General features: G+C 39.6%; 1 protein-coding gene across 1 annotated transcript in view; it reads left to right on the forward strand.

Annotated features, from left to right (window-relative positions):
• The first annotated feature begins 250 nt into the window (after positions 1-250).
• Positions 251-27579, forward strand: part of LOC126262269 (cAMP-dependent protein kinase type II regulatory subunit) — a 64864-nt gene continuing 37535 nt past the window's right edge. Inside the window, exons 1-5 of the mRNA XM_049958777.1 lie at positions 251-890; positions 8874-8962; positions 17408-17491; positions 17599-17705; positions 17787-18048. Coding sequence (XP_049814734.1) covers positions 677-890; positions 8874-8962; positions 17408-17491; positions 17599-17705; positions 17787-18048 — 756 coding nt within the window. The 5' untranslated portion in view covers positions 251-676. The remainder of the gene's footprint in view (positions 891-8873; positions 8963-17407; positions 17492-17598; positions 17706-17786; positions 18049-27579) is intronic.

A 27579-nucleotide genomic window follows, 5' to 3' on the forward strand; every position in this document is an offset into this window, starting at 1 on the left:
CCAAATTATGGAAACAATCACGTTACTACCTTGTTTTCGCCGACCAATGGATAAAGGCGTCCTTAGCGCAGTTTAAACGTATGTTTAATCCAAAATTATTTAATTTTTTAACTTGCATTTGTTTTCAACTGGTTGGTATGTTACATTTAAGTGCTTTTTACTGCCATAGAATTTCAACCAGCAATAAGATTACGGAAGTTAATTACAGATTTTATTAAATGGTGAATGGTTCACACACTTTTATTACCATCCAGAAATAGAACTGTTTCAAATTATTGTAAATGCTTTAAAGTTTTCGGTATATTTGTAGAAATTTTTGAGGAAACAAGTTCTTGCTGTAATTGACTTTTCCGAGCGTCCGCCATTTTATATGTTCATTGGTGAGCGGGGTGGATCGAGAGTGAATTATAGGGTGTACTCCGTTTTGTGCTCTTGTTTTTAATGTAATATTTTCCCTCCTCAAATCTGAATTTTTATCGATGGGTGAGAAATGAAGAGATAAAACAGCAGCTTAAAGTTTACTTTAATAATTATCTGTTTCCTCACTGCGCAGTGGAGTGAAGTCACCTGATAGTGTAATTCGGTAGTTTAGTGGCCCAGGAGTCCGATTTTGGGACATTAATTACTGTGTGTGTATTACATAGCTTTAAAACTGAAGACCTACACGGGAAGCGACATGAGTCGACCCGAGTCGGGGAAAATTACAGTTCCCGACGAACTGAGAGAAGTCCTTTTAGAATTCACCATTAGTTATTTATTGGAACAACCTGGCGATGTTGTAGAGTATGCAGTTGAATTTTTCCAAAAACTGAAGGAAAATAGAAGTACTCAAATCATTAGATTGGATACAGCGGGTTCGCCTGACGAATCTGTGATATCCACAGAAGAAGGTGAGTGAGTTAGTGACAAATTTCAGCTGTTCAGGATTTGCAGCAAATACGTAAAATAAAAAGCACATGCAGGATCGTTTTCACCAAGCATTTGGAGTAAGCAGACAGCCATTGAAGATCTTTTTTTATGCACATATATGTCATTCAGTTACGATTATGTTGACACGTATCGTTGTAACTATCAATATTATAAGAATATCGAACTGATGTAAGCTTCTGCAGAAGCGATGTTGTCCATACACAGCCAGTTGTCATTCGATTTCTATCAAATGCAGAGTAGACATATACCTTCTCTCGATGACCTTAGGTAAAGAATGAAATTTTGTTATGATTTATATTAAGAACTCTACTATGAATTCTTTCCACAGGAGATGCGAATATGTACGTCATGATTCTACAACAAATTTTGAAGTACCCAAAGTCACAAATGCATAAAATCACCGTACAACTTCCTTCTTTTTTCTCATAGTAGATTCGCTTGCTCTCTTGAGTGTGATATATTTAAGGTATCAGTGTAGCCGAATGTGCATCACAAGTAGGCCTAATGTGGCGCGCGTTCCTACAGTTTGATTATACATACCTTTGTGCCACAATGACAAGTAAATCTGACAATATTTTGTTTTTTAACATTTCTTTTGTATTTATATGTAGTTTGGAAGCTTTTTCTAGGTAAATTTAAAATAACTTACACATGCAGCCTCGCATTTACTTGAGTGAATTTATGAACTTATTTCATCAGTGAGAGACAAATTTTTTTATAACCATAAAGTAAGAAACTGCTATATAGAAAAAAATTAAAAGCTAGTAAACTCAAGACTGTATTGGCAATGTCACAGTCCACAGTAACAAGTTTGCTTTTGCAATGAGTGTTGTCATCTTACCTTGGACTATTTTCAAATCATCATTTCCATCATTCCTTATCACATTTTACAGTAAATCTTCTTCAGAAAATTTTTAATAGCATAAATATATTAGCATCAACTGCTGTGAAATGTGCAGCTGGTTGCAAACTACACAAAAACCCTTAACTTGTGTAGCTCACAAGCAGTAATTTTTTATTTCTCCCTATTTGTAGTTGGTATACAAATTCCAGAGTCGAAAGCAAATATTTTATTGACCTGGTTATTGACTACAACAGATCTTATTAAGTTTTCCCTGACCAAGCAAAGAAGTGTATTTCATTAAAGGTTGATTGTACATTGAAATACATGTTTAATGGACAAATCGAAACGAAGATTAAAAATCGTTTATTATCTCCTGATCATGTTCAAAAAATTGACAAACAATAGTGAGTACACATTGTATGTATGGGGGTTTCTAATTTTAATTAATTTGCTCTTTGTGTTACTTGGCGTCATACGTTTCAAAACTTCCACAATAAAAATAAATCAAACCACTTCCAGCTACAGGACAAACAGTAAAAAAGATTAAGTTCAATCAGGTATCAAAAGAAGTAAGCAATTTACTTCAGTTGTCAGTTACTGTAAAGCATACAGTAAGACTGTAACAATTTAGACATAAATCAATATCATGATCAGCTATCCAAAATCTGCTGCTGGTTAATAGTAGTCTTTGCCAGGCATTAGTCTTCATATATATAAGCATCAGTTTTGTTCAGACATGTTTTCTACTGACCTTGCAGTAGGTCATCATCTCAAACTTTTCATTTTTCTTGGTATTTAGGAAGTAACTTCTGTAATAAATCTACTATTTATACACTTACGTACTATGTATCCCAGTCATGTATATATTATTGTATGGGCCCTACACTTCCATTGTCCACACCATTCTCTTACCTTATCCACTTGTTTTTCATCTATTGCCCTGAGCAGTCCATTTTTTAATTGTTTTTGCACGAAATGCCATTGCTACAAGTTGTGGCTGATGATATAGATTCAGTGTAAGCATTGTGTTTCAGATACCGTATATTAGAAGCTTAATTTTTAAAACTCTTATTGTATCTGCTAAAAATGTTTCAGGCAATTTTTGCTTGCTCTGTTATTATTATTATTATTATTATTATTATTATTATTATTATTATTTGCACACCCATCCTTTATCTTCCTCAACTGGTTTGCTAACATCTTTGTTAGGTGGTACTGTATTCTCTTCATTATGTTAATTATACATGATGTTAGCTTTGGTATAATTGATTTTCAGGCCAACTTCCAATTTTGCTGTTTTAAGTTCTTCCATTTGTTGTTTAGCTTTATCTCTTTCAGAGCAAAACAGCACATTGTGTTAAGCAAAATTAAGGTAGCTGTCTGATATGTATATTTAACATGTACACCATCATTGTTTCATTAATTTATTTGTTTTAGAATTTGAAAAATTCTTTTAAAAGGATGTTGATAGTTGATGCAGAATCTACAACCTCATGATTAATCTGCAATTCACTATTGTGTGACAGAGGGTTCATTGAACTATCTTCAAGCTATTTTGCTACCGTCCCATCCTGGAATGGCGCACGAGAAGAACGAGCATTTAAGTCTTCTTGTATGAGCTCATATATTATCATGATGGATATTTCTCCCTGTACAGGAGTGCATGCCAGCAGAATATTTTTACTATTGAATGAGAAAGTTGGTGTTTAAAATTTCATGAGAAGATTCTGCCACAATGAAAAATGCCTTTGTTTTAATGATTGTCCCCCAATTCATGGATCATGTCCATGGCACTCTCTCCTATTTCACAATAATAGAAAACAAGCTGCCCTCGTATGAACTTTTTCAATGTCATCTGTCATCCCTTCTGATGCATGTCCCATGCTGCACAGCAGTATTTTAGAAGAGGGTGGCCAAATCTGGTGTAAACATTCACTTTAGTAGACCAGTTGCACTTTCTAAGTGTTCTGCCAATAAATCAGTCGTAGGTTTGCTTTACCCACAACCTTATCTGTGTGATTGCTGCAATTTATTTGTAATTTTAATCCCTAAGTATGCAGTTTATAATTCCTCGTAACTCTGATGCCATAGCTACTAATCTTTAGCATCAACTTTTAGGCCGTAGGCCTATACTAACACAGGTTGAATCAGTATCTGGTTTGTTAAGTGTGTAGTTCAGATTTTATTGTAGCATATTCCAAACCTTCTCAAAATCTCTGAAACCTGGATGCACGAGTAATTCATACTCATTACTGTTTGGTCATTTCATTCACAATTTATAATTTGTCCAGTGGACTATTTTCTAAAATCAGCCATTTCTTTTGTCAATGACCCCTCCCTCCGCCCATGTTGTTGGCAGTAGTTTTAGTAAACATGTTGTTCATTATGGGTAGGATACATATGTCATGATCCTTTTCTTATGAAGTTGATTGATTAAATGTTTGTTCCTGTTTTGTGGAACTGTCTTCCTCTGCAGACATTATGTTAATAACACTGCAAATACCTTTTGTAATGAATTAGATTTGTCTTTAACCATTTTTATTGAAACACCTCCATCTCCTGAATCTCTTTATATATATATATATATATATATATATATATATATATATATATATATATATATATATATATATATATATATAAGCTTAATTGGGCAGAGCTTGTGGAATGGTGTAATTCTCATCAGTAACTATCTGTGTTTTTGATCCATATGGTATAAAAACTTTCGAAAAATTGAGGAATGCTTGGACAATTCTCTCTAGATCTATACTGAGAAGCACATCACTGTCAGATGCACAGTGGAGGTTACATCCAATTGTACCATGTATAAAGGTTTCTTCCCATTCCATTTATGTACGGCTTGTGGCCATTAATGACAGTTTAAATGTCTCCATGCCTTTTGTAATTAGTCTAACCTCATGTTCACAGCCACCAGGATGGTTGGCATCTATTATCAAGCACTTGCCACTTCAGATTTTTCAGTGTTTCTGTGATGTGACCCAGTAAGCCAAGCACACCTGTGACTTTTTACTTTCTTTATGTTCTGTACTCCTGTTAATCATGTTTTGCGTGGGTCCCATACACTTGAGCAGTACTGTATGGGGCGGCACATGAGTGTTTTGCAAGCAATTTCCTTTGTAAGTAACCTCCTTTGTAGACTTATTCTATTTTCTTGATGTTCTACCAATGAACCTAAGCCTACCAACTGCTTTACTTACAACTTAGTGTATATGATCAGTCTATTTCATATCACTAAAAAGTGTTAAATCCAGGTATTCATATGCAGTTACTCATTCCAGTTATGGCTCATTAATATTGTAGTCATGAGATACTACATTTTTGCATTGTGTGAAGTGCACAATTTTACATTTCTCAATGTGTAATGAAATTTGCTAATGACATTACTACTTTGGAATCTTACTATAATCTGCCCATTTTCATATAGTAGCCTAGTTCATGATCTACTGCATTGTCTGCAAAAAGTGTGAGGTTACTGTTCATATTGCCTTCAGTTCGCAAATATACAACATGAAGAGCTAGAGTCCTAACTCACTTCCCTGGGCCAAGCATGAAGTTACTTTTACATCTCTTGATGACTCTTCAGCCAAGATAACATGCTGCATCCCACCAACCACAAAATTCTCAATCTTGTCACAAATTTAGTTTGATACCCCATACAATTAAAATATTGTTGATAAGTGTTGATATGACGCTGAGTAAAATGCATTTTAAAGTTAAGAAGTATTGCATCTACCTGATAGCGTTGATTCATGGAATTCGGGATGTCTTATAAGAAAAGTGCAAATTGTGCTTGCTGTCATGGAAGAGGTCGTTATATTCAAAATGCCTTATTGTGTTTGAGCTCAGAATGTATTCTAATATTCTACAACAGATGAGTGACAGTGATCTTGAACAGCCATTTTGTGGGCTCTGATTGTGGTTAAAAGAGGGCTAACTCAGCTGTAAATTCGGTGTAGAATCTCTCTGTTGTGAATTACTCTAGTATCTGCATCTTAGCTGAGGAAATGATTGTTATCCAATATAAACCTGTTTTGTCTTCATTGTTCTTTGTTTTCAGCTGTATCAATAATTTTGTTTAATTCAACATGTTCCTATTATCATTTGCTTGTATCTGCTGCCTTCATTTTAATAGCTACTATATTTAAGATTTTTCTTTCTCTTATTTTCTTTGCATTTGCAACATTCATTGCTGTTTGCCTGAATACTTCGTTAAAAAATTTTCACTTTATTCTAATCTTAATTTTACAAAATATTGAAGTCGTTGCTTGATTCAGTCTGTTACATCTCCCTAAAATAAAACTGTAATCAATGGAAAGGCTGGTTTGTAGACAAGTGTGCTTTAATAAGCATGGTCTTATTAGACCTTTTAACTGACTTACCCAGCCTGTTGTAGGGGGACATTACAGTTTTAATGTTGACTCCAAACCATGATGGAACCCAGGATTTTCACAGTAACAAAAATTGCCAGCAATGAAAGAAATAAATGTCAGATACAAATCCCTAGGACTGACCAAGGATCAAATGACAGATCTTCAGATCTTTAGTCTGCCACTGTGTCACCTTTCTGTTCTCAGATAAATTCTCATACTCTGCTTTCCTGACTTCCTGCCTGATAAGTCTGTTTCATTCTTTGCTTGAGGTCTATTTTTACGCTTCATCTTAAAAGTTTGTGATCACTGGTAATTCAAGTGTGCTTTAAGATTGTCACATCTCGTACACTTTGAGTTATTATTTGATAAAAAGTAGTGAATTTCATTTTTAGTTCCATTTAGTTCTTGCAAAGTCCATGTAGTATTCACTTTCATGCGAAAAATTTATTAAGAATGAATATGCTACATTTCTCAGCAAATTCTGCTATTATATGAGCTCTTTCGTTTAAGGTATCATAATAGGACTTTTCTCACTGAAGAATTGTTAGTTAGCTTTTATCCTACTCATGCTAAAGCTCTTGTAGTTAGATTTGCTTTCATTTATCACTTACGTAAGATTTTATAATGTGAGCATGTCACTGCGTATAATCGAATGATTTCCATGGAGTATCTTAAGTTTATAGTTAAAACCGGTATATTCCTTCAGGGACTACTTCAGTATGTATAATGTTGGTTTTAATTTTCTTGATGCTTCTGTAAGTCTGGTTGGTCCTTTCTCTTTCGGCCCACATTTGTATTCCATTAAATTTTGTTTATTTTTCTTCCAACTCCACTAAACTATTTGCAGTGATTTGATGTCTGCCAGATAAAAAGTGATATACACATTTGATTTCCTTAGGTACATGTTATTTCCTGTTTAGCCAAAACTTCTTGTAGCAAGATGTGTGTGCACGAAAGTAGCTGGACATGCCAAATAGCCAGAAATCATTGTCAGAGTATCCTCAGTCCCAATATTCTTTTATCCTGTCTGAGACACCAATGTCTATTTTCACATGGTGGTAGAGCAGACCTCTTACAACTGTGTCCATGATGTACTTGCCTACCAAGGCCCAAAGAATTTTTGCGAGACACATGAACAGTGCTAAATCTGGGTAGAGCTATGCTCACAAGTGCTTCTAAATCTCAGAATGCAGGGTCGGCACAACTGGTTCAAGTACTGATTACATTCCAACAAAGCCCCCAAGGCTTCAGTCAATAAATATTGCTTTTAGGGAAAAACTTAAAACTTTTTTTTAAATGGAAATAATTGAGATGGTACAGTTATTAAAATACTACATTCACTTTCATTTTTGAGAGCTATGAGATCTAGCAACAATTCTGCAACCTAAATTAAGGTTTCTGTGGCTTTCAAAAATTATACCAGTTTAGTGAATGTACAAGGATTGCCCAGAAAGTATTGCACCATTTTTTTTCTCACACAGAATCAATGCTATAAATGTGAAATGTTAAAGTGTGTTATTTGAAGTGTACTGAAGCTTCCGTCACTTCCAACAGATAGCTTAGCTTCAGGACAGTTTTGAACTGGCGTCTGTAGGTGAGTTACATTACACATCTGCTGTTGACAGAAGTATAGTTAGTCACTGGGCATGGAGGGTGAGGTCCTCAGAAGGCGGTTCGGCGGAGCTCCACTATTTGCACTGGTTGGCAAGACCATCCACAGCTGTCAAACCTGACATATTGCAGCAAGCTGATGTCATTTACGAGGACAGATGCATTGCGACTCGATAGTTGGCGTTGCATCTGTCAATCAGCGAAGGAAGTGTGGATGCAATTGTCTGCCACATAAAAGTCCGAGGACTGCTGAACACATCGCAAAACAGGGTTGGACACTGTTACCCAATCCACCTTACAGCCCTGATCTAGGCCCCTCAGACTTCAGCTTGTTTGGGCGATTAAAGGATGCCATTTGTTGAAGACCTTTTGAGGATGATGTGATTCAAAGAGTTAAGCACTGGCTGTGCCACCAGGACAAGGATTGGTACCGACAGGGCATACACACCCATGTTTTGTGCTGGAGGAAGGTCATAGAACACGATGGAGAGTACATGGTAAAATAACGTGTGTAGACAAAAATCATTCTTTCTTGTGTGCAATTCTTATTATGTTTAATAAAAATTGTTGAAGGGAAAAAAAATGTGCATTACTTTCTGGGCACCCCTCGTAGGAATCTTTAGAGAGTATGTAGCTAAATAATTCCTATCTCCATTTCCTTCAGAGATATCCCATCTGCAATGATCTAGTTTTCAATGAGATGCATTGCAACACTTCCCTACATTCGGTGAAAAGAAAAAACAAATTTAAAGGTCTAAAAGTTCAAAATAATGATATTTTACAGTTCACAGGAAAACTTTAAGTGAAAACACCGTAATAATGTGATATTTTTATTTTTACCAGAACCTTTTAAAAAGGTGATTGATTTACTATAGCTACTTCCATGAACAATATCTGTGTGTCAATGTCGCATGTGATTCTATCAAGTAAAGTGGGAAAAAAAACAGCTTTGTTTGTCTAAAAATGATATGGCCCATTTTGTAATGATTTCTCATTGAATTATTGGTATACTTTTACTCTGATTATTTTAATGTTTACACCAACGTTGTTGAAGAATTAGTGTAATACTTATGCACGAATAATTCTGTCCTCCTCAGAGCCACCTGTGGCGAGATTCTCGACACGACGTAAATCTGTTTTTGCAGAAGCGTATAACCCTGAAGATGATGAGGATGATGGTGAGAAGGTAAGGAATCATAGTTCGTTATGCATTATGAAATCTGTTGTTAATCTGTGTTAGTATGTTCTTAGCAACTAGTTTTCTGTGAGATGTAAACCTTTTCTTTAAGTAGTACAGTCCTTAATAAATACATACATGACGATTGTAGGTTCAAATTTTATAAGACCAGATATTTTCAACATACTTCCTAAACACAAACAAAAAAAAAATGCAGTGTAACCAAAGGTGCCTATTCATCTGTTAGTTTTTAAAATGTGGCCAGTAGTAGGAACACCAACATTGAATCAGGATTCATGAAGTATCTTTACCTTCAGCATTTTTGCTTTCACTGTGCACTCCTTGCTGCCTATTTCTTATTCCTGACAAATTTTGTGCTTAATTTTTAGTGTTTTATGTGGACCCAGTGGGTGCTTGTTTTTTAAGCCACTAAACAGCATTGTCGAATCACAAAAGGTAAACCACTGTGAAAAGAATGAGGGAAGAGACAACCAGTTTTAATAAATCAAATAGGTCTGTGACTTCTGTCTTATTTCACACAGTATAAACTAAGGACCTAGTATGTTTTTGTAAAGAGATCAGGCAATAATAATATAAACTATGTTTCTGGATGATGATCCTTTTTCCTTCACAATTGAGTTATGAATAAATGTTGAACAGTAGGTGTCCCTTTTTAAAAAGTTTGATACTCTTACCTCAGTAAACAATATACCCGTGACTTGTTTATATCACTAAGAAGCACACATTTTTAATTGGGTCACTGATGGATTATACATATCAGTTTCACATAGATACAAACCGGAAGGAGCTAAAACACGTAACTTTCTTTAATGTCATGCATGTCACTGGTACATTTGTTGTTTTCTGTTCAGTGGAGCTTAGTGAAAAGTTTTGCCAGTATAATACTCATCAGGAATGTTCGCAAAATACATAATTAACTGGTTACTGAGACACTTGCTTTTTCTTGGTGTGCTCTTTCACTTGTGAGTTTGAATGTTAATGTCAAAAAGGATGCTATCAGATACTGGTGGACATGTAGATCAAGAAACTTGTGGCTCCGTTGGAGGTCTTTCTGTAGGACAAATGTCAACAATTCACAGAAGAAAGCCCATCAGGGGGCTTCCAACTCTTTCATGATAATGTGTGTGACAAGCATGGGTCCCCAAGCTATTGCAGCACTTACCTCCTTTTTTGTCCTGCAATCTCCCATCCCTGACTATCCTTATTTCCCAAACAATGGAAACTCCAGATAGGAATGTAGAAAAAGGCAGATTGCTAGTTACCATAAAGAAGACACATTAAATTGCAGACAGGCACTATTAAATGACACGTAAGCTTTTGGCCACAGTCTTCATCAGTGAAAGAGAAACACACACCATTCATACACACAAACAAGCACATCTTGTGCACGTATCCCGCCAACTCGATTATCTCGGGCCGTAATGTAACTATCACGTGGGATGCAAGCAGCTATCCGGAGGGGACAGGGAAGGGAAAGGGATAGTAGTGTACAGGTGGGAAGAGAGACGAACTAAGGGACTAGAACGCCAACAAGCGTAGCATCAGGAGGTTGTCAGCCGAGGAGGTGGGGAAAAAAGGAGTGAGAAGGGAGAGGAGCAGGGAAAGATGCGTGGATGTGTTGGCAGAGGGCGGCAAATAAACAGGGTGGGAGACGACAATGGGGAGGAGATGATATGATGCACGGGGTGGAAAATGTTGGGTGGAGGGTGTGGGGACAGTATGTTACTGTAGGTTGAGGCCAGGATAATTGTAGGTGTGGAGAATGTGTTGTAAGGATAACTCCAATCTCTGCAGTTCAGAATGGATGGTGATGCAGGCTGTTGAGCATGTTATGCTCAGCTACATGTGGTGCCACAGGGTGGTCTACTTTGCTGTTGGCCACAGTTTGGCAGTGGCTGTTCATCGTGGTGGACTGGCAGTTGGTAGTCATACCAATATAAAAAGCTGGGCAAAGATTGCAACAGAGCTGGTAAATGACATGGCTGCTTTCACAGGTGGCCATGTCCCTTACTGTGGGATAAACCTGTGACAGGGCTGGAATAGGAAGTGTTGGGTGGGTGGATTGGGTTGGTCAGTTCTTGCACTTGAGACTTCCATAGGGATATGATCCTTGTGGCAAGGGGTTGGGATTGGGGGTGGTATAGGGATTGACTAGGATGTTACGGAGGTCGGATAGGTGATGGGACACCACTTTAGAAGGGGTGGGAAGTATCTTGGGTAGGATGTCTCTCATTTCAGGACATGATGATAGATAATCAAAGCCATGGCGAAGGATGTGGTTCAGTTGTTCCAGTCCTGTGTGGTACTGAGTGTTGAGGGGGACACTCATTTGTATCTGGTTTTTGGGGGTGGTGGGTGGATTATTGGGGGTGTGAGAGGAAATGGCATGGGAGATCTGTTTGTGGACTAGATGTGGGGGGGGGTTATAGTGTCTGTCTGTGAACACCTTGGTGAGACCCTCAGCATACTGAGCAAGGGAGTTCTTATCACTGCAGATACCCTGTCCCTGGGTGGCCAGGCTGTGTGGGAGGGATTTCTTGGTGATCCTTATTTCTCTTTCTTTCTCATGGTGGCAGCCTTAGATGTTGACTGAGCTGCTTCCCTAGGTTCTGTTTTCTTTTGTCAACATCTTAATTCATTTCTGTTGCATCACTCTTTGGCTGAAGTAATTGTGATCCCCTTTTAGGTCTGACCTAAAGTTTTAATTCCCCCCCCCCCCCCCCTATAATGTGGACTAAATTGGAAAGAATGCCTTCAGTAGCACATGTTGCATAAAGTGTTGATGACTCTCTGCTCACATTAACTTTGAAGACTCATATATATGCACTTCATAGCCAACACAGTGGCTAGTCTGATGTGGTGGGGTTGTTATGTGCTCTTATGGTAAAGCCCCCTGACGACACAGGGATCACACTTCTGGTGCATGAGCTGATAGCTCCCACGCATGCCAAGGTGTACGTGCCCATCCTCCTGGGGCATCAGGATTTTGACAATGGCCAAATGCTAGATGACTTGCTGTGGCTGGGTACAGAACCTTTGATCGGAGGAGGTGCCATCAGGGCCGACATTTTGCAAATGAAACGTGTCAAATTGAACCAACACAATGGCCATTCTGGAGAAATGTACAGTGGGTAACTACTGATTAAAACTACCTCTGCTGCTTGATCTTAAGCTCTCTAGGCCTGTGACCAACTGGATGACACACCAGTGACTAATACCTCACATAAAACTTTGAGTATGATGGAAGAAGTTACCTTTCACAGAGACCTTGTGTTCCAGACAGACAGGGAACCGTGAGCTCATCTCAAATGGCAAGGTGTACATTTTTTCTGACTCTTACAAGAGGTTCTAAGTATAATCTAACAGATAAGGGTGCTTTCATCTTAGACTCTGAAGGAAATTCCCTGCCAAAAATAGTTAAAATTATGGTGTAGAGGTGTTACATGGAACATGCCCGCCATCCTCGAGGTGTTGCTGATGTTTAAACTTAGGTAGTATGTCATCCAACTGTGCAACTAACCCAAAGTGTGGACAATCACTCCATGAAGGTCGTCCTGTGAGCCAGTCGTGCTGAACACCATCCTCCACATTCACCCATTTGCCCAGTATTTAAAAAATAAAATAACAAAATATAAATCATTTGATTGCCTGTCCTACGAAGACTTATTATGCAAAAGTCACTTCCCTCTCCTCCCCCTCCCTCCCGCCGCACCTCATTTGTTTCCAAAACAGAGCTACCATTGCCCTCGACACTGATGTTTCCTGTGACACCATCTTAAGAGAACCGTTTCCCATGCCTAGCTGGAGAAACAGCTTCCTCCTCTGGCATCTACTAGTGCCAGGGTTTCTTCTTAGGACACCTTTCCTTGGAAGCTCACCTATCAGAGGCCTGACTCCAGTCAGTGGATGAAGGAGCCATGGCCTATGGGTACCAGGGCTGCCCACTCTTTACCTGTCCTCACCCTGACAGTGAATAAGCCCTTGCAAGAATCTTGGCCATCAGATGTTGCAAAAAAAGTGGGGGGGGGGGGGGGGGAGGGGGCTACTTGAGTAACCTCATAGGAGCCAGATTCCCCTTTTGAGCCAATGATCACTGATGATGTGCCACCCACGCCAGTGGCAGACAGCGGTTCTTGCACATGACCGGTCCTCCTCACCCCTTTACACCTAATCAGGACACCGTCAACATGGCGATCCAGTAGAACTGTTATTTATTCTGTCTGCATTGCCATTCAAGAAATTTGCTTCACAAATGACCATTCCTTAATGCTTTATGGTTGCTGTTCATTCTGTTGGAATAATACTGGCTTCGGGAGGGTGACTGGAGGAGTCTGTGTGTTTGCACAGATGTCCGTGAGTGGATCCTCCTCTACACCATTTTGGAACCAATAGCAGAGTGAGTGCAAACTACCCCTGGAATCACTGTTTGAAACATTTATTTACCATCAGCAAGGCCGCTCACTCACAGGCCGCTCACTTCCTTTTAGATAACCCCATAATCCAACAGCTCGCTTCCACCCCCCCCCCTCCTTCCCCTCCTCCCCCCATTGTCCTATGGCGTTTCAGTGCCATCCTGTGTGATGAAATAACACTCCATCAGGTATGAGCCTTTCAACGGATCCCAACTCCTGTCAGATCTCAGTATGTCTCCCCTCTGTGAGTACCAACTCCTACCCACTTCAGTGCTGCTCATGACACCTTTCCAGCTATCAATCTTATCCTCTGTCACAGGGGCTTTCAAGACCCACTACTGGTTTTTGTCATTTTTAACCCATCGGTTGCTCTGGGTTAGAGTTGGCCCTTCATTCAGCTCCCCACGAGTCCAAGAGAATGGCGTCCCATAGGACTTTGTAATGTGTCAATCTTTTCTTCATTGCCATTAATGGTTTACTGACATCTGTTGGATCACTGGTCACCCCTGTGTTGTATGTCGATGATTTTTGCATTTGGTTCAGCTTTCACTCGGTAGCCTCAGCTGAATGCCAGCTCCAAGACGCCATCCAGCACTCCTCTGCATCGCTCATTCCCCTGGTTTCCAGCTCTCCTTTACAGAAATATTTCTGCTGTTGTATCACGGTCCACCCTGACCTGGAATTCAACTTAGGTACCCAGCACCTGGCACTACAGCACAGTCCTGTTACTTTGTCCTCCATTTTGATAAAAGATTAGCTGCAGGTGGAAGCTTAATGCTGTCTGCTTCTGTGCCCACACATTTTGGGGTGCAAATCTTGCTACTCTTATCCATATTTACCAGGCCCTGATTTGTCCCTACTGGACTATGTTTGCCAGCTTTATGGCTCAGTAGTTCCTTCAGCTTTAAAATTGTTAGGCCCAGCCCTTCGTTGTGGCATCCGTCTGCCCACTACTGTCTTTCAGGCTAGTCCTTTAGACAGTCTCCATGCTGAAGCAGGAATATTCTGCTTCAGATTCAATGTTGCCAACTCTTGGTCTCACTTCTTGGGGTGCCGATCGAACCCCCCTCCTCCATTTGTAGCGGTCCGTTGTCCGTTTGAAACTCGACTATGGGTGCTTTGTTTATGCATCTGTACGCCTATCCCTTTTACACTGTCTCAGCACTATCCATCATTGTGGCATCCATTTGGTGATGGGCGCCTTTTACACCAGCCCGGTTGAGAGTCTGTATGCTGAAGCTGCTGAAGTACCACTGTCCTACCGCCATGACTTTCTCCTCGGCAGGTATGCATTCCAGTTGTCTTCCATGCATGGCCACCATTCCTATGCCTCCTTCTTTGATGATTCCTTAGATCGTCAGTCTGGGGCTTGTCCCTCTTCTGTGTTACCTCCTGGAGTCCGCTTTCGCCTCTTGCTACGGCGGCTTAACTTCACGCTACCTGCAACTTTCCCTGTGGGTGTGGAGTGTGACCTTGGCTTTGAGAAGAGGCCCATGTTAACCTTGGCCTTCTTTCGCTTCCTAAGGACACTACTCGAGCCTCGGTCTATCGCCTTTAGTTTCACGACCCTCACATGGAACTTAGCGATAGCACCTTTGTATACACTTATGGCTCTCGGACTGACTGTGGGGTTGGGTGTGCATTCATCATTGGCACCCATGTCTTTCAATATCGGCTTCCAGCCCATTCCTCCGCATTTACAGCCGAGCTTTTCGCCTTGTATCAGGCCGCAGAGTACATCCGGCACAACCTTCCCAGTTGTGTTCTCTGCTCAGACTCACTCAGCGCCCTCCAAAGTCTTTGTGCGCTGTACACTGCTCATCCCTTAGTGCAGTGGGTACACAAAAACTGTCACTTGCTCACTCTTGCTGGAGCCAATGTCATGTTTCTGTGGGTCCCTGATCATATCGGTCTGCCAGGAAACGAGGCTGCTGACGCTGCTGCCAGAGTACCTGCATTCCCTCTGATGATCTCTGCATTGCCATCTGTCAGGTGGTGGTGTCCCTTTGGCATCGGCAGTGGTCCTCCCTTCGCGGGAATAAGCTTCGGCTTATTAAGCCTCTCTCGGCACCTTGGATGACCACCTCTCGGCCTTCCCGCTGGGAGGAGATTGTTTTAACTCTGCTGCGTATTGGGCACTGCGTTTTTAGCCATCGTCATTTGCTCAGTGGTGCTGCCCCACCACTTTGTATGCATTGCACCAAAATTTTAACTATCCACCACAAATGACGAAATGACGTGCCGGCTGTTGCCCACGTTTTACTTTTTATCTGCCAAAGCTATATGGTGAAGATGGTGAAGACCATTTAATTTTTAGTTTTGGATCTCCTTTTTTGTTTTCCCCCATGTGCCTTGTTTCGATGTCTCCTATTCTTTCCATTGGTACTGACATATAGTCCTTTCCCTTGTCTCTGTGTTTGCGTTGTGTAGTTTTGACTTGGGCTCGTATGACCTCAGTTGTTTTTGTGCCCTAAAACAAAACACACACACTCACTCTTGGTCTCTTATGCAATTGCCATTTGATAGTCCCCTGATCATCCCATGTATCCCACTGTCTTTACATACGAGGGGTGTCATCCTTCTGTGACACTACCAGTCGTAATGCACCTCGCTTCCTTCTGCCAAGATCTCCATCTCCATCTCTGGTCTCTGGATTGTGCTCCTCATGTTTTCTTGCACATTCCCCCTTTGATGGTGCTCAATCATGGATTAAGACCAATCTCTTCCAAGGTCCTAAACTGACCGATGCTATTCTTGCTACCCTTTGGTGACCACTGTTCATGACCTTGTCACTGACATTCATTATGCTGCCTGCTCAGTTTTCTTTCTGTGGGCCCCAAGACGTGGGTATACCAGGAAATGAACATTCTGACTGTTTGACCAGAGCAACACGTACTTGCTCCACCATCATTTTGCCGACTCCAGGTGTGGATTTGCGGGTGCACATGAGATCTCTGCTTGCTCAGAAATGGAATGACATCTGGCGGGCTACTGCCCCAGCTAATAAACTCTTGCACAATCAAGGAGACTACTGCAGCATGGTGCCCTACCTTCCGCATCTCCCAGAAGGAATCCATAGTCCTATGTTGTCTCCACATTGGTCATAACATATTAATTATTTATTTATTTTATGTAAAGAGCCACCCCACATTGTGGTTGTGGAGCCTTACAGACTGTGGCCCATTTCTTGGTGGAATGCCCCCTCCTCCTGGCCCTACACCCTAAGTAAGGACTTCCGGACTCATTGCCTCCAATATTGGTGAACAGTTCATGGATGGCTGAACTGATTCACAGTTTTCTCTCCATGAAAGTAGTTTTTATCCTCAGTTATAAGGTTCTGATCTACCTCCAGAACAGGGCAAGGATTGTTGGGGATGGGGCATCTCTTGCTTGCTGTGTGCTAGGTCTGGGGGATCCCCAACCCTACTTCCTTGATCAGGCTACTCTTTCATTCCTCTTTTACTCTGTGTTAATCACTTTTAGATTTGGTTTGCCTCCTTCTTGCTGCACCCAGTTTTCTATTCTGGGTTTTAACACTTTGTTGAATAGTTGGTGCTCTTGACTGCAATGGATCAGGGGTGGGACAGCTGTGGATTAGATCTTTCCTGTCGCATGCAGAGCCTTGCAGGCACCTGCCTGCTGACTTCCCTGTCTCCTTCATCATGCTTTTATTATTGGCGATATAAAATATGTCCATTATGTTTTTAGCCTTCTCGCGTTTACTGTTATGAATTTCCCGACTTGATTAGAAAATGTCCTCGGTGGATGTCTCTGGGTGCCCCACTCTTGGATCGAGGGACTAATGACCATGTTGTGTGGTCCCTTACTCTCCAATCAGCAAACCAACTAACCAACCAACTGATGATCTCACTGTTTGGTCCCTTAAACCCAACCAACCAATCTTTGGGAAGTGAGTTGATAAATCTTCAACAATTTTGAAGACTTGCCCACTTCAAATTTGACCACAACTAATTTTTTATGGCTGTTGTAACATGTAAAATAAGGATGTAATTGTTTTCAGGTTATTTATCCAAAATCTGATGGTCAGAGACAAAGATTGGCAGATAGTGTGAAGCATATCCTTCTTTTCCGATCATTGGATAAGGTGAATACAAAACATGTTCTTTTTAATTTCATCATTCTGTGGAATTAGTGAACACATTTCAATAATTTTTCCTCTGTTTTGATGTTTAAGTGTGGTTTCCTTTGCAGGAACAAATGCAGGATGTATTGGATGCAATGTTTGAAAAGAAAGTGGCTGCTGGAGAATACATTATAAGGCAAGGAGATGACGGTGATAATTTTTATGTCATTGAGAGGTGAGGGCCAATTTTGTATGGAATGTTCTTCAGTAGTCTCTAGTTTATCTTATTGTAAGATAATGTTTTTCATTTATTCAGTGGGATCTACAATGCCTATGTAGCAACAGAGCTAGGAGCAGAACCTAAACATATCCATACATATGAAAACAATGGTAGCTTTGGTGAGCTGGCTCTTCTGTACAATATGCCCCGTGCTGCCACAATTCAGGCAGTTACAGATGGATCTCTATGGGCAATGGACAGACAAACATTCAGACGCATATTGCTGAAGAGTGCATTTAAGAAGAGAAAGATGTATGAGACCCTTATAGAAAGTGTACCTATGTTGAAAGCCCTCCAGGTTTGTAATTTTTGGTGTCACGATTTTAGGCATATTGTTAAGAGTATTCTTTTAGTGCACTAGCATATCTGCATGTTACTGTTAAACTGAGATTGTATGAAATGTGTTGATATGTATTCACCTTGTAGCTGCACTCCATAATCAGTGATATACATTTACATGAATGTAAAATCAGATTTATTGTACGATATTGAGTAGGCTAAATATGTAGAGTGGAGTGTTTCTAGCCTTTGGATTTATCTGTGCTTCATGATGTGGTCCCAAATAATTTCGAGAAATGCGTAGTACACACACTTTAATTTGCATTGTACTAGTGAAGATAAATGCTGCTCTTGTAATTTTCATGTTCTTCCCCATTTGTTGTGCCCACTCTTGGATGGGTGGCTTTTGGTTCTTCTGATGAAGTAAAATTAATGAACATTTTGTTTGTCTCATGTTCATTAATTTTATAATTAATATTCACCCCCCCCCCCCCCCCCCCCCAAGAACCATGGACCTTGCTGTTGGTGGGGAGGCTTGCGTGCCTCAGCGATACAGATAGCTGTACCGTAGGTGCAACCACAACGAAGGGGGATCTGTTGAGAGGCCAGGCAAACGTGTGGTTCCTGAAGAGGGGCAGCAGCCTTTTCAGTAGTTGCAGGGGCAACAGTCTGGATGATTGACTGATCTGGCCTTGTAACACTAACCAAAACAGCCTTGCTACGCTGGTACAGCGAACGGCTGAAAGCAAGGGGAAACTACAGCCGTAATTTTTCCCGAGGGCATGCAGCTTTACTGTATGGTTAAATGATGATGGTGTCCTCTTGGGTAAAATATTCAGGAGGTAAAATAGTCCCCCATTCGGATCTCCGGGTGGGGACTACTCAGAAGGACGTCGTTATCAGGAGAAAGAAAACTGGCATTCTACGGATCGGAGCGTGGAATGTCAGATCCCTTAATTGAGCAGGTAGGTTAGAAAATTTAAAAAGGGGAATGGAGAGGTTAAAGTTAGATATAGTAGGAATTAGTGAAGTTCGGTGGCAGGAGGAACAAGACTTTTGGTCGGGCGAATACAGAGTTATAAATACAAAATCAAATAGGGGTAATGCAGGAGTAGGTTTAATAATGAATAAAAAAAATAGGAGTGCGGGTCAGCTACTACAAACAGCATAGTGAACATATTATTGTGGTCAAGATAGACACGAAGCCCATGCCTACTACAGTAGTACAAGTTTATATGCCAACTAGCTCTGCAGATGACAAAGAAATCGAGGAAATGTATGATGAAATAAAAGAAATTATTCAGATAGTGAAGGGAGACAAAAATTTAATAGTCATGGGTGACTGGAATTCGGTAGTAGGAAAAGGGAGAGAAGGAAACATAGTAGGTGAATATGGATTGGGGCTAAGAAATGCAAGAGGAAGCTGCCTGATAGAATTTTGCACAGAGCACAACTTAATCATAGCTAACACTTGGTTCAAGAATCATGAAAGAAGGTTGTATACATGGAAGAACCCTGGAGATACTAGAAGGTATCAGATAGATTATATAATGGCAAGACAGAGATTTAGGAACCAGCTTTTAAATTGTAAGACATTTCCAGGGGCAGATGTGGACTCTGACCACAATCTATTGGTTATGACCTGTAGATTAAAACTGAAGAAACTGCAAAAAGGTGGGAATTTAAGGAAATGGGACCTGGATGAACTGACTAAACCAGAGGTTGTACAGTGTTTCAGGGAGAGCATAAGGGAACAATTGACAGGAATGGGGGAAAGAAATACAGTAGAAGAAGAAGAATGGGTAGCTCTGTGGGATGAAGTAGTGAAGGCAGCAGAGGATCAAGTAGGTAAAACAACGAGTGCTACTAGAAATCCTTGGGTAACAGAAGAAATATTGAATTTAATTGATAAAAGGAGAAAATATAAAAATGCAGTAAGTGAAGCAGGCAAAAAGTAATACAAACGTCTCAAAAATGAGATCGACAGGTAGTGCAAAATGACTAAGCAGGGATGGCTAGAGGACAAATATAAGGATGTAGAGACTTACCTCACTAGGGCTAAGATAGAACTGCCTAGAGGAACATTACAGAGGACTTTGGAGAAAAGAGAGCCACTTGTATGAATATCAAGAGCTCAGATGGAAACCCAGTTGTAAGCAAAGAAGGGAAAGCAGAAAGGTGGAAGGAGTATATAGAAGGTCTATACAAGGGCAATGTACTTGAGGACAATATTATGGAAATGGAAGAGGATATAGATAAAGATGAAATGGGAGATACGATACTGCGTGAAGAGTTTGACAGAGCATTGAAAGACCTGAGTCGAAACAAGGCCCCGGGAGTAGACAACATTCCATTAGAACTACTGACGGCCTTGGGAGAGCCAGTCCTGACAAAACTCTACAATCTGGTGAGCAAGATGTATGAGACAGGCAAAATACCCTCAGACTTAGAAGAATATAATAATTCCAATCCCAAAGAAAGCAGGTGCTGACAGATGTGAAAATTACCAATCAATCAGTTTAATAAGTCCCAGATGCAAAATACTAACACACATTCTTTACAGACGAATGGAGAAACGGGTAGAAGCCGACCTTGGGGAAGATCAGTTTGGATTTAAGGAGATGGGACCTGGATGAACTGACTTAAGGGGAGGTTGTACAGTGTTTCAGGGAGAGCATAAGAGAACAATTGACAGGAATGGGGGAAAGAAATACAGTAGATGAAGAAGAAAAGGTAGAAATATTGGAACATGACGCAATACTGACCCTACGACTTATCTTAGAAGCTAGATTAAGGAAAGGCAAACCTACGTTTCTAGCATTTGTAGACTTAGAGAAAGCTTTTGACAATGTTGACTGGAATACTCTCTTTCAAATTATGAACGTGGCAGGGGTAAAATACAGGGAGCAAAAGGCTATTTACAATTTGTACAGAAAGCAGATTGCAGTTATAAAGAGTCGGGGGACATGAAAGGGAAGCAGTGGTTGGGAAGGGAGTGAGACAGGGTTGTAGCCTATCACCAATGCTATTCAATCTGTATATTGAGCAAGCAGTAAAGGAAACAAAAGAAAGGTTTGGAGTAGGTATTAAACTCCAGGGAGAAGAAATAAAAACTTTGAGGTTCGCTGATGACATTGTAATTCTGCCAGAGACAGCAAAGGACTTGGAAGTGCAGTTGAACGGAATGGACAGTGTCTTGAAAGGAGGATATAAGATGAACATCAACAAAAGCAAAATGGGGATAATGGAATGTAGTCGAACTAAGTCAGGTGATGCTGAGGGAATTAGATTAGGAAATGAGACACTTAAAGTAGTAAAGGAGTTTTGCTATTTGGGGAGCAAGATAACTGATGATGGTCGAAGTAGAGAGGATATAAAATGTAGATTGGCAATTGCAAGGAAAGCGTTTCTGAAGAAGAGAAATTTGTTAATATAGAGTATTGATTTAAGTGTCAGGAAGTCGTTTCTGAAAGTATTTGTATGGAGTGTAGCCATGTATGGAAGTGAAACATGGACGATAACTAATTTGGACAAGAAGAGAATAGAAGATTTTGAAATGTGTTGCTACAGAAGAATGCTGAACATTAGATGGGTAGATCATATAACTAATGAGGAGGTATTGAATAGGATTGGGAAGAAGTTTGTGGCACAACTTGACTAGAAGAAGGGATCGGTTGTAGGACATGTTCTCAGGCATCAAGGGATCACCAATTTAGTGTTTGAGGGCAGCGTGGAGGGTAAAAATCATAGAGGGAGACCAAGAGATGAATACACTAAACAGATTCAGAAGGATGTAGGTTGCAGTAGGTACTGGGAGATGAAGCAGCTTGCACAGGATAGAGTAGCATGGAGAGCTGCATCAAACCAGTCTCAGGACTGAAGACCACAACAACAACAACATGATAATACTCATTAACTCATTAAACAAGTCAAAGGGGACAAGAATTTAATCATAATTACAGACTGGAATCCATTCATCAGTGAAGGTAGGGAATAGAAAATAATGGGATACATCTTAGAAAATGAAATCAAAGCACAGAAATAATTAATAGAATTTTGCACAGGACACAATTTACTCATTGGGGGTACATGTTTAAGAACCTTTTGACAAGAAAATGTATGTGAAAGATTGAAGAGCAAAGAAGATATCAAATTGAATATATTTCGCTGAAACAAGACTCAGATATCTTCAGGATTGCAACAGTTATCTGACAGTCATAGTGACAATAGCCTAATACTGATAAACGTGTGTTCAGATTCAAAAAGTTTAAGAGAAAGCAGCGAAACATTGGAATCCAAACAAGTTGAAGGAGGTAAAGTCTCAAACTACCATGACAGAACATGTGATAAAAGATATAATGACCCTCCAGGGCGTTACTGGTGTGAAAAACAGATGGTGTAATAAATGTACCAGAAAAATACTGGAATTGAAAAATTCACAACAAAAAGGCAGCTGTAGTTGAGATTCAGAAATTAGTGAAGAAATCTACATCTATATTATGAAAAACATTGTGAAGTACATGGTAAAGGGTATCTCCCATTGCACAAATTGTTATGGTTTCTTCCCATTCCATTCTCATGCGGAGAACGGGAAGAATGATTGTTTAAATGCTTCTGTCCATGTTGTAATTAATTTAATCTCACCCTCAGGACCCCTGTATGAGCAATATATAGAGTGCAATATATTCCAAGAGTCATCAGTCAGAGCTGGTTCTCGAAACATTGGAAGTAGACTTTCCCAGAATAGTTTTTGTCTACCTTACTGAATCTGTCGGTTCAGTTTCTTCGGCATCTCTGTGACACTCCCACAGGTCAAACAAACAACTGACCATTCATGCTGCCTCCCTCTGTACATATTCAATATGTCACGTTATTCTTCTTTTGTATGTGCCCCACACACTTTAGCAAAATTTTAAAATGGGTCGCATGAGTGATTTGTAAGCAATTTCCTTTGTAAACTGGTTGCATTTCCCAGTATTCTTTAAAAAAAATAAATAAATAAAAAAAAGAAGAAGAAGTCTGAATGTACCCGACCTGCTGTACCTACAACAGAGCCTATGTGATCATTCCATTTCGTATCCCTACCCTCGACTCAGGTATTTGTATGAGTTGATTGATTCCAGCTGTAACTCATTAATATTATAGTCATAGGAAGCTTTGTTTTTTCGTTCTGTGAAGTGTGCAATATGACATTTATGAAAATTTAAAGCAAGTTGCCGGTCTTTGCACTGCTTTGAAATCTTACCAAGATGTACTTGAATATTTGAGTAACCAAGGTGCAAAAGCGACTAACTGCATGATAAGCGAAACTGCGGTAATCGTGAACCTTGTTCCATCCAAACTATTAAAGTTAAAGACATCATTTCTTTTCTGAAAATAATAAAAAATAATTAATTACACACTATTAATGGCTGAAATTTGCAGTTATGTTTTATATGTTAAAATCTTAAGTGAAATATTGACTCTGCAGTTTTTGATCTCTATTTATGCAGTTAGTGGATTTTGCAAACATATCAATCCAATTACAAAAAAAAAAAAAAAAAAAAAAAAAAATCCATTTGGTTGTGAAATTCGCTATTTGGTCATACAGGAATGACAGAAATGTGAAATTTAACTACTGCGACTATAAACAGAGTATGTTTTATTTCATAGAGAAGTCTGAAAAATTGTACAAAATTGGCATATAAAAATACGAAGGTGACATTATTTTACGAGGAGAAGCTGACTTACATAACTTCAAAAAGGGAACAAATATGAACATTCAACATAAGGGTTATATATATATATATATATATATATATATATATATATATATATATATATATATATATATATATATATATATATATATATATATATATATATATATATATAACAGAGGGAAACATTCCACGTGGAAAAAAGTCTTTAAATATGTCTGCTTGTGTCTGTATGTGTGGATGGATACGTGTGTGTGTGCGAGTGTATACCTGTCCTTTTTTCCCCCTAAGGTAAGTCTTTCCGCTCCCGGGATTGGAATGACTCCTTACCCTCTCCCTTAAAACCCACATCCTTTCGTCTTTCCCTCTCCTTCCCTCTTTCCTGATGAGGCAACAGTTTGTTGCGAAAGCTTGAATTTTGTGTGTATATTTGTGTTTGTTTGTGTGTCTATATATAATAGAGGGAAGCATTCCACATGGGAAAAATTATCTAAAAACAAAGATGAAGTGACTTACCGAACGAAAGTGCTGGCAGGTCGATAGACACACAAACAAACACAAACACACACACAAAATTCAAGCTTTCGCAACAAACTGTTGCCTCATCAGGAAAGAGGGAAGGAGAGGGAAAGACGAAAGGATGTGGGTTTTAAGGGAGAGGGTAAGGAGTCATTCCAATCCCGGGAGCGGAAAGACTTACCTTAGGGGGAAAAAAGGACGGGTATACACTCGCGCACACACACACATATCCATCCACACATATACAGACACAAGCAGACATATTCGTCTTTCCCTCTCCTTCCCTCTTTCCTGATGAGGCAACAGTTTGTTGTGAAAGCTTGAATTTTGTGTGTATGTTTGTGTTTCTATCGACCTGCAAGCGCTTTCGTTTGGTAAGTCACATCATCTTTGTTTTTAGATATACAGGGTGATTCAAAAAGAATACCACAACTTTAGGAATTTAAAACTCTGCAACGACAAAAGGCAGAGCTAAGCACTATCTGTCGGCGAATTAAGGGAGCTATAAAGTTTCATTTAGTTGTACATTTGTTCGCCATATCAGCCAATAAGGTTTTTGGTCCCTTTTTCTTCGAAGGTGCTACTGTAACTGGACTACAGTATCTGGAGATGTTAGAGAATTGGCTGTTCCCTCAGCTCGAACAAGAAGCACAACAATTCATATTTCAGCAGGATGGAGCGCCACCACATTGGCACTTATCTGTCCGTAACTACCTGAACATCAACTACCCGAGGCGATGGATCGGCCGCCAGGCAGCCCGTGACAGAGCACTTCATCACTGGCCTCCAAGAAGCCCTGATCTTACCCCCTGCGATTTTTTCTTATGGGGGTATGTTAAGGATATGGTGTTTCGTCCACCTCTCCCAGCCACCATTGATGATTTGAAACGAGAAATAACAGCAGCTATCCAAACTGTTACGCCTGATATGCTACAGAGAGTGTGGAACGAGTTGGAGTATTGGGTTGATATTGCTCGAGTGTCTGGAGGGGGCCATATTGAACATCTCTGAACTTGTTTTTTAGTGAAAAAAAACCTTTTTAAATACTCTTTGTAATGATGTATAACAGAAGGTTATATTATGTTTCTTTCATTAAATACACGTTTTTAAAGTTGTGGTATTCTTTTTGAATCACCCTGTATTTTTCCCACGTGGAATGTTTCCCTCTATTGTATACATACCATCGTGTTTTTGAGATCACATGATATTGTAGCAAATAAAATAAGCTCCAAATTGCGTCTTAGTAAAATATTGACAAATTTTAGAATGTAATAAAATTGACGAAAAGTTGTATATTAGTTAAAACAATTACAAAAGATTCTGGAAAGTGGAATTAGCTGTAAATTGCTTTTAAGTGACATCAACCTCAACTTTGCCCATCAACTCAAAATCGATTCTGGCTTGCTCTGACGGTGGGCAGGGGCAGGAGCGACTCTGAGTGCCTTCCTGCTCATGTAACACATTGCTGTAGAATTTGAGTTCGTCGTTGGTCACCCAGTCTTCATCAAAGTGGATATCAAAGGCTTTTTGATGTCTCCAAGATTGACTTCTGAAAGTTATACACCAGCTGTCATTGGTGTTTGGCCTCTTCCTTTGCTGAATTTTTTTTCCCTTCTTCAGGATGCTCTTCCTCCCTCTGGCTTCAGAGATGTAGAAGGGCTCTCCATGAACTAGACAAATCTTCCTGTTTTTGCTTTTTGTTAACAAGATTCTATTTGGTTTTTTGAATCTGGAAAAGCCAGTTACCAATAATTTTCACTAATCCTTTCATGTGTGTCATAACAATTTGTGTCAACACAGTTTTCATTGCATAACATTGCTTTAATAATACTTTTCCTGTTTTGAGAGCATTTCTTTTCCACTGATCGGGACACCTCTTACTATCCTAGAAGGGACCGTCGTCCTCTGTCTCATTTTGGTCATTTGCAACTAAACTGATGGGTTTGACTTCTTGCAAAATTCCTATTATTTCAATTACTCTTACTTCGTTTGTACTATCCTCTGCATTTTAATCACCCACAAAATCACTTATTTCCTTCAAAACACTCGTGAATATGTCAGCAGACATTCCACTTGAACTGTGATTACCAGCATATATTTGGACAACACATCGGCAGTGAGAGCTTCATTATTTTGTACATGTTTGCTGCAGTGCAGCCAGCCTAACTGTGAATGATAAAAATATCTCTTTTAATCATAACAAACTGAAAGGTAGCTTTGAATGTCTAGATTTTTTGCACTGATGTCAGTTGGCCTGCTGCTTAGAATCTGAACATGGCATGGCGACTGCCATGCCTGTTGAACTTGGCAGGTTTTGCAAACATTGGATGTTTAGCAGGCTTTGCACCTGAAAACATGCAGTTAATGGCTTTTGCAAACGAATACAATTTTCTGCAGCCAGTTTCAATGGTTTATAGTGTGTTTTGCACCCTCATGTAGGTGCTAAAAAATTCTATATGGTAGAGTGCTCAATGCGAAATCGGCTATTGCATCTGGCTACTCATTTATATGCAACTTCTTTCTGGTGGTACTTTGTTGTAGATAACTTTGTCATCTGCAAAAAGTCTGAGGTTACTATTAATATTGTCCACAAGGTCTTTAATATGCAGCATGAACAACAAGGGTTCCAAAACATTTCCCTGGGCCACACCCAAAGTGACTTCTACATCTGATGATGACTGTCCTCCAACGAAGATAACCTGCTGTGTCCACCCTACCAAAACATCCTCAATCCAGTCACCAATTTCACTTGATACAACATATGATCGTGTTTTTGACAATAAGTGTAAATGACGTACTGAGTCAAATATTTTTTGGAAATCAAAAAATACTGCATCTACGTGACTGCCTTATTCAGTGCTTTCATTCTGTCCGAAGTACCTCATTATGTTTGAGTCAGATTATTTTCTAAGACTCTACAAGAATATTGGATAGTAGTATTGTGAGTCACTTCTACTACTCTTTTTGTAAATAGGTGTGACCTTTGCTTTCTTTCAACTTCTGGGCATCTTTTTTTCTGAGGGATCTACAATAGATTATAATTAGAAGGTGGGCTAACTCAGCTGCAAATTCAAAACAGAATCTAATAGGGATACCATCGGACTGCAGAGCTTTGATCAGTTTTTATAATTTCAACTATTCCGCCACACCACAGAAAGTAACACTTACTTCACTCGTCTTTTCAGTGGTTAGAGGATTAAATTGGGATAAAAATGTTGAACTTATACAGCAACAGTATTGCTCACTCGGAACTGAAATTGTCAAGAAATGTACAAAAGCCAAAGAAGAATAAATGAAGGAAAGTTGTCTGAGACATAAAAGACTGGAACAAG

Source organism: Schistocerca nitens, chromosome 6, assembly GCF_023898315.1.
Source record: "Schistocerca nitens isolate TAMUIC-IGC-003100 chromosome 6, iqSchNite1.1, whole genome shotgun sequence".
NCBI lineage: Eukaryota > Metazoa > Arthropoda > Insecta > Orthoptera > Acrididae > Schistocerca > Schistocerca nitens.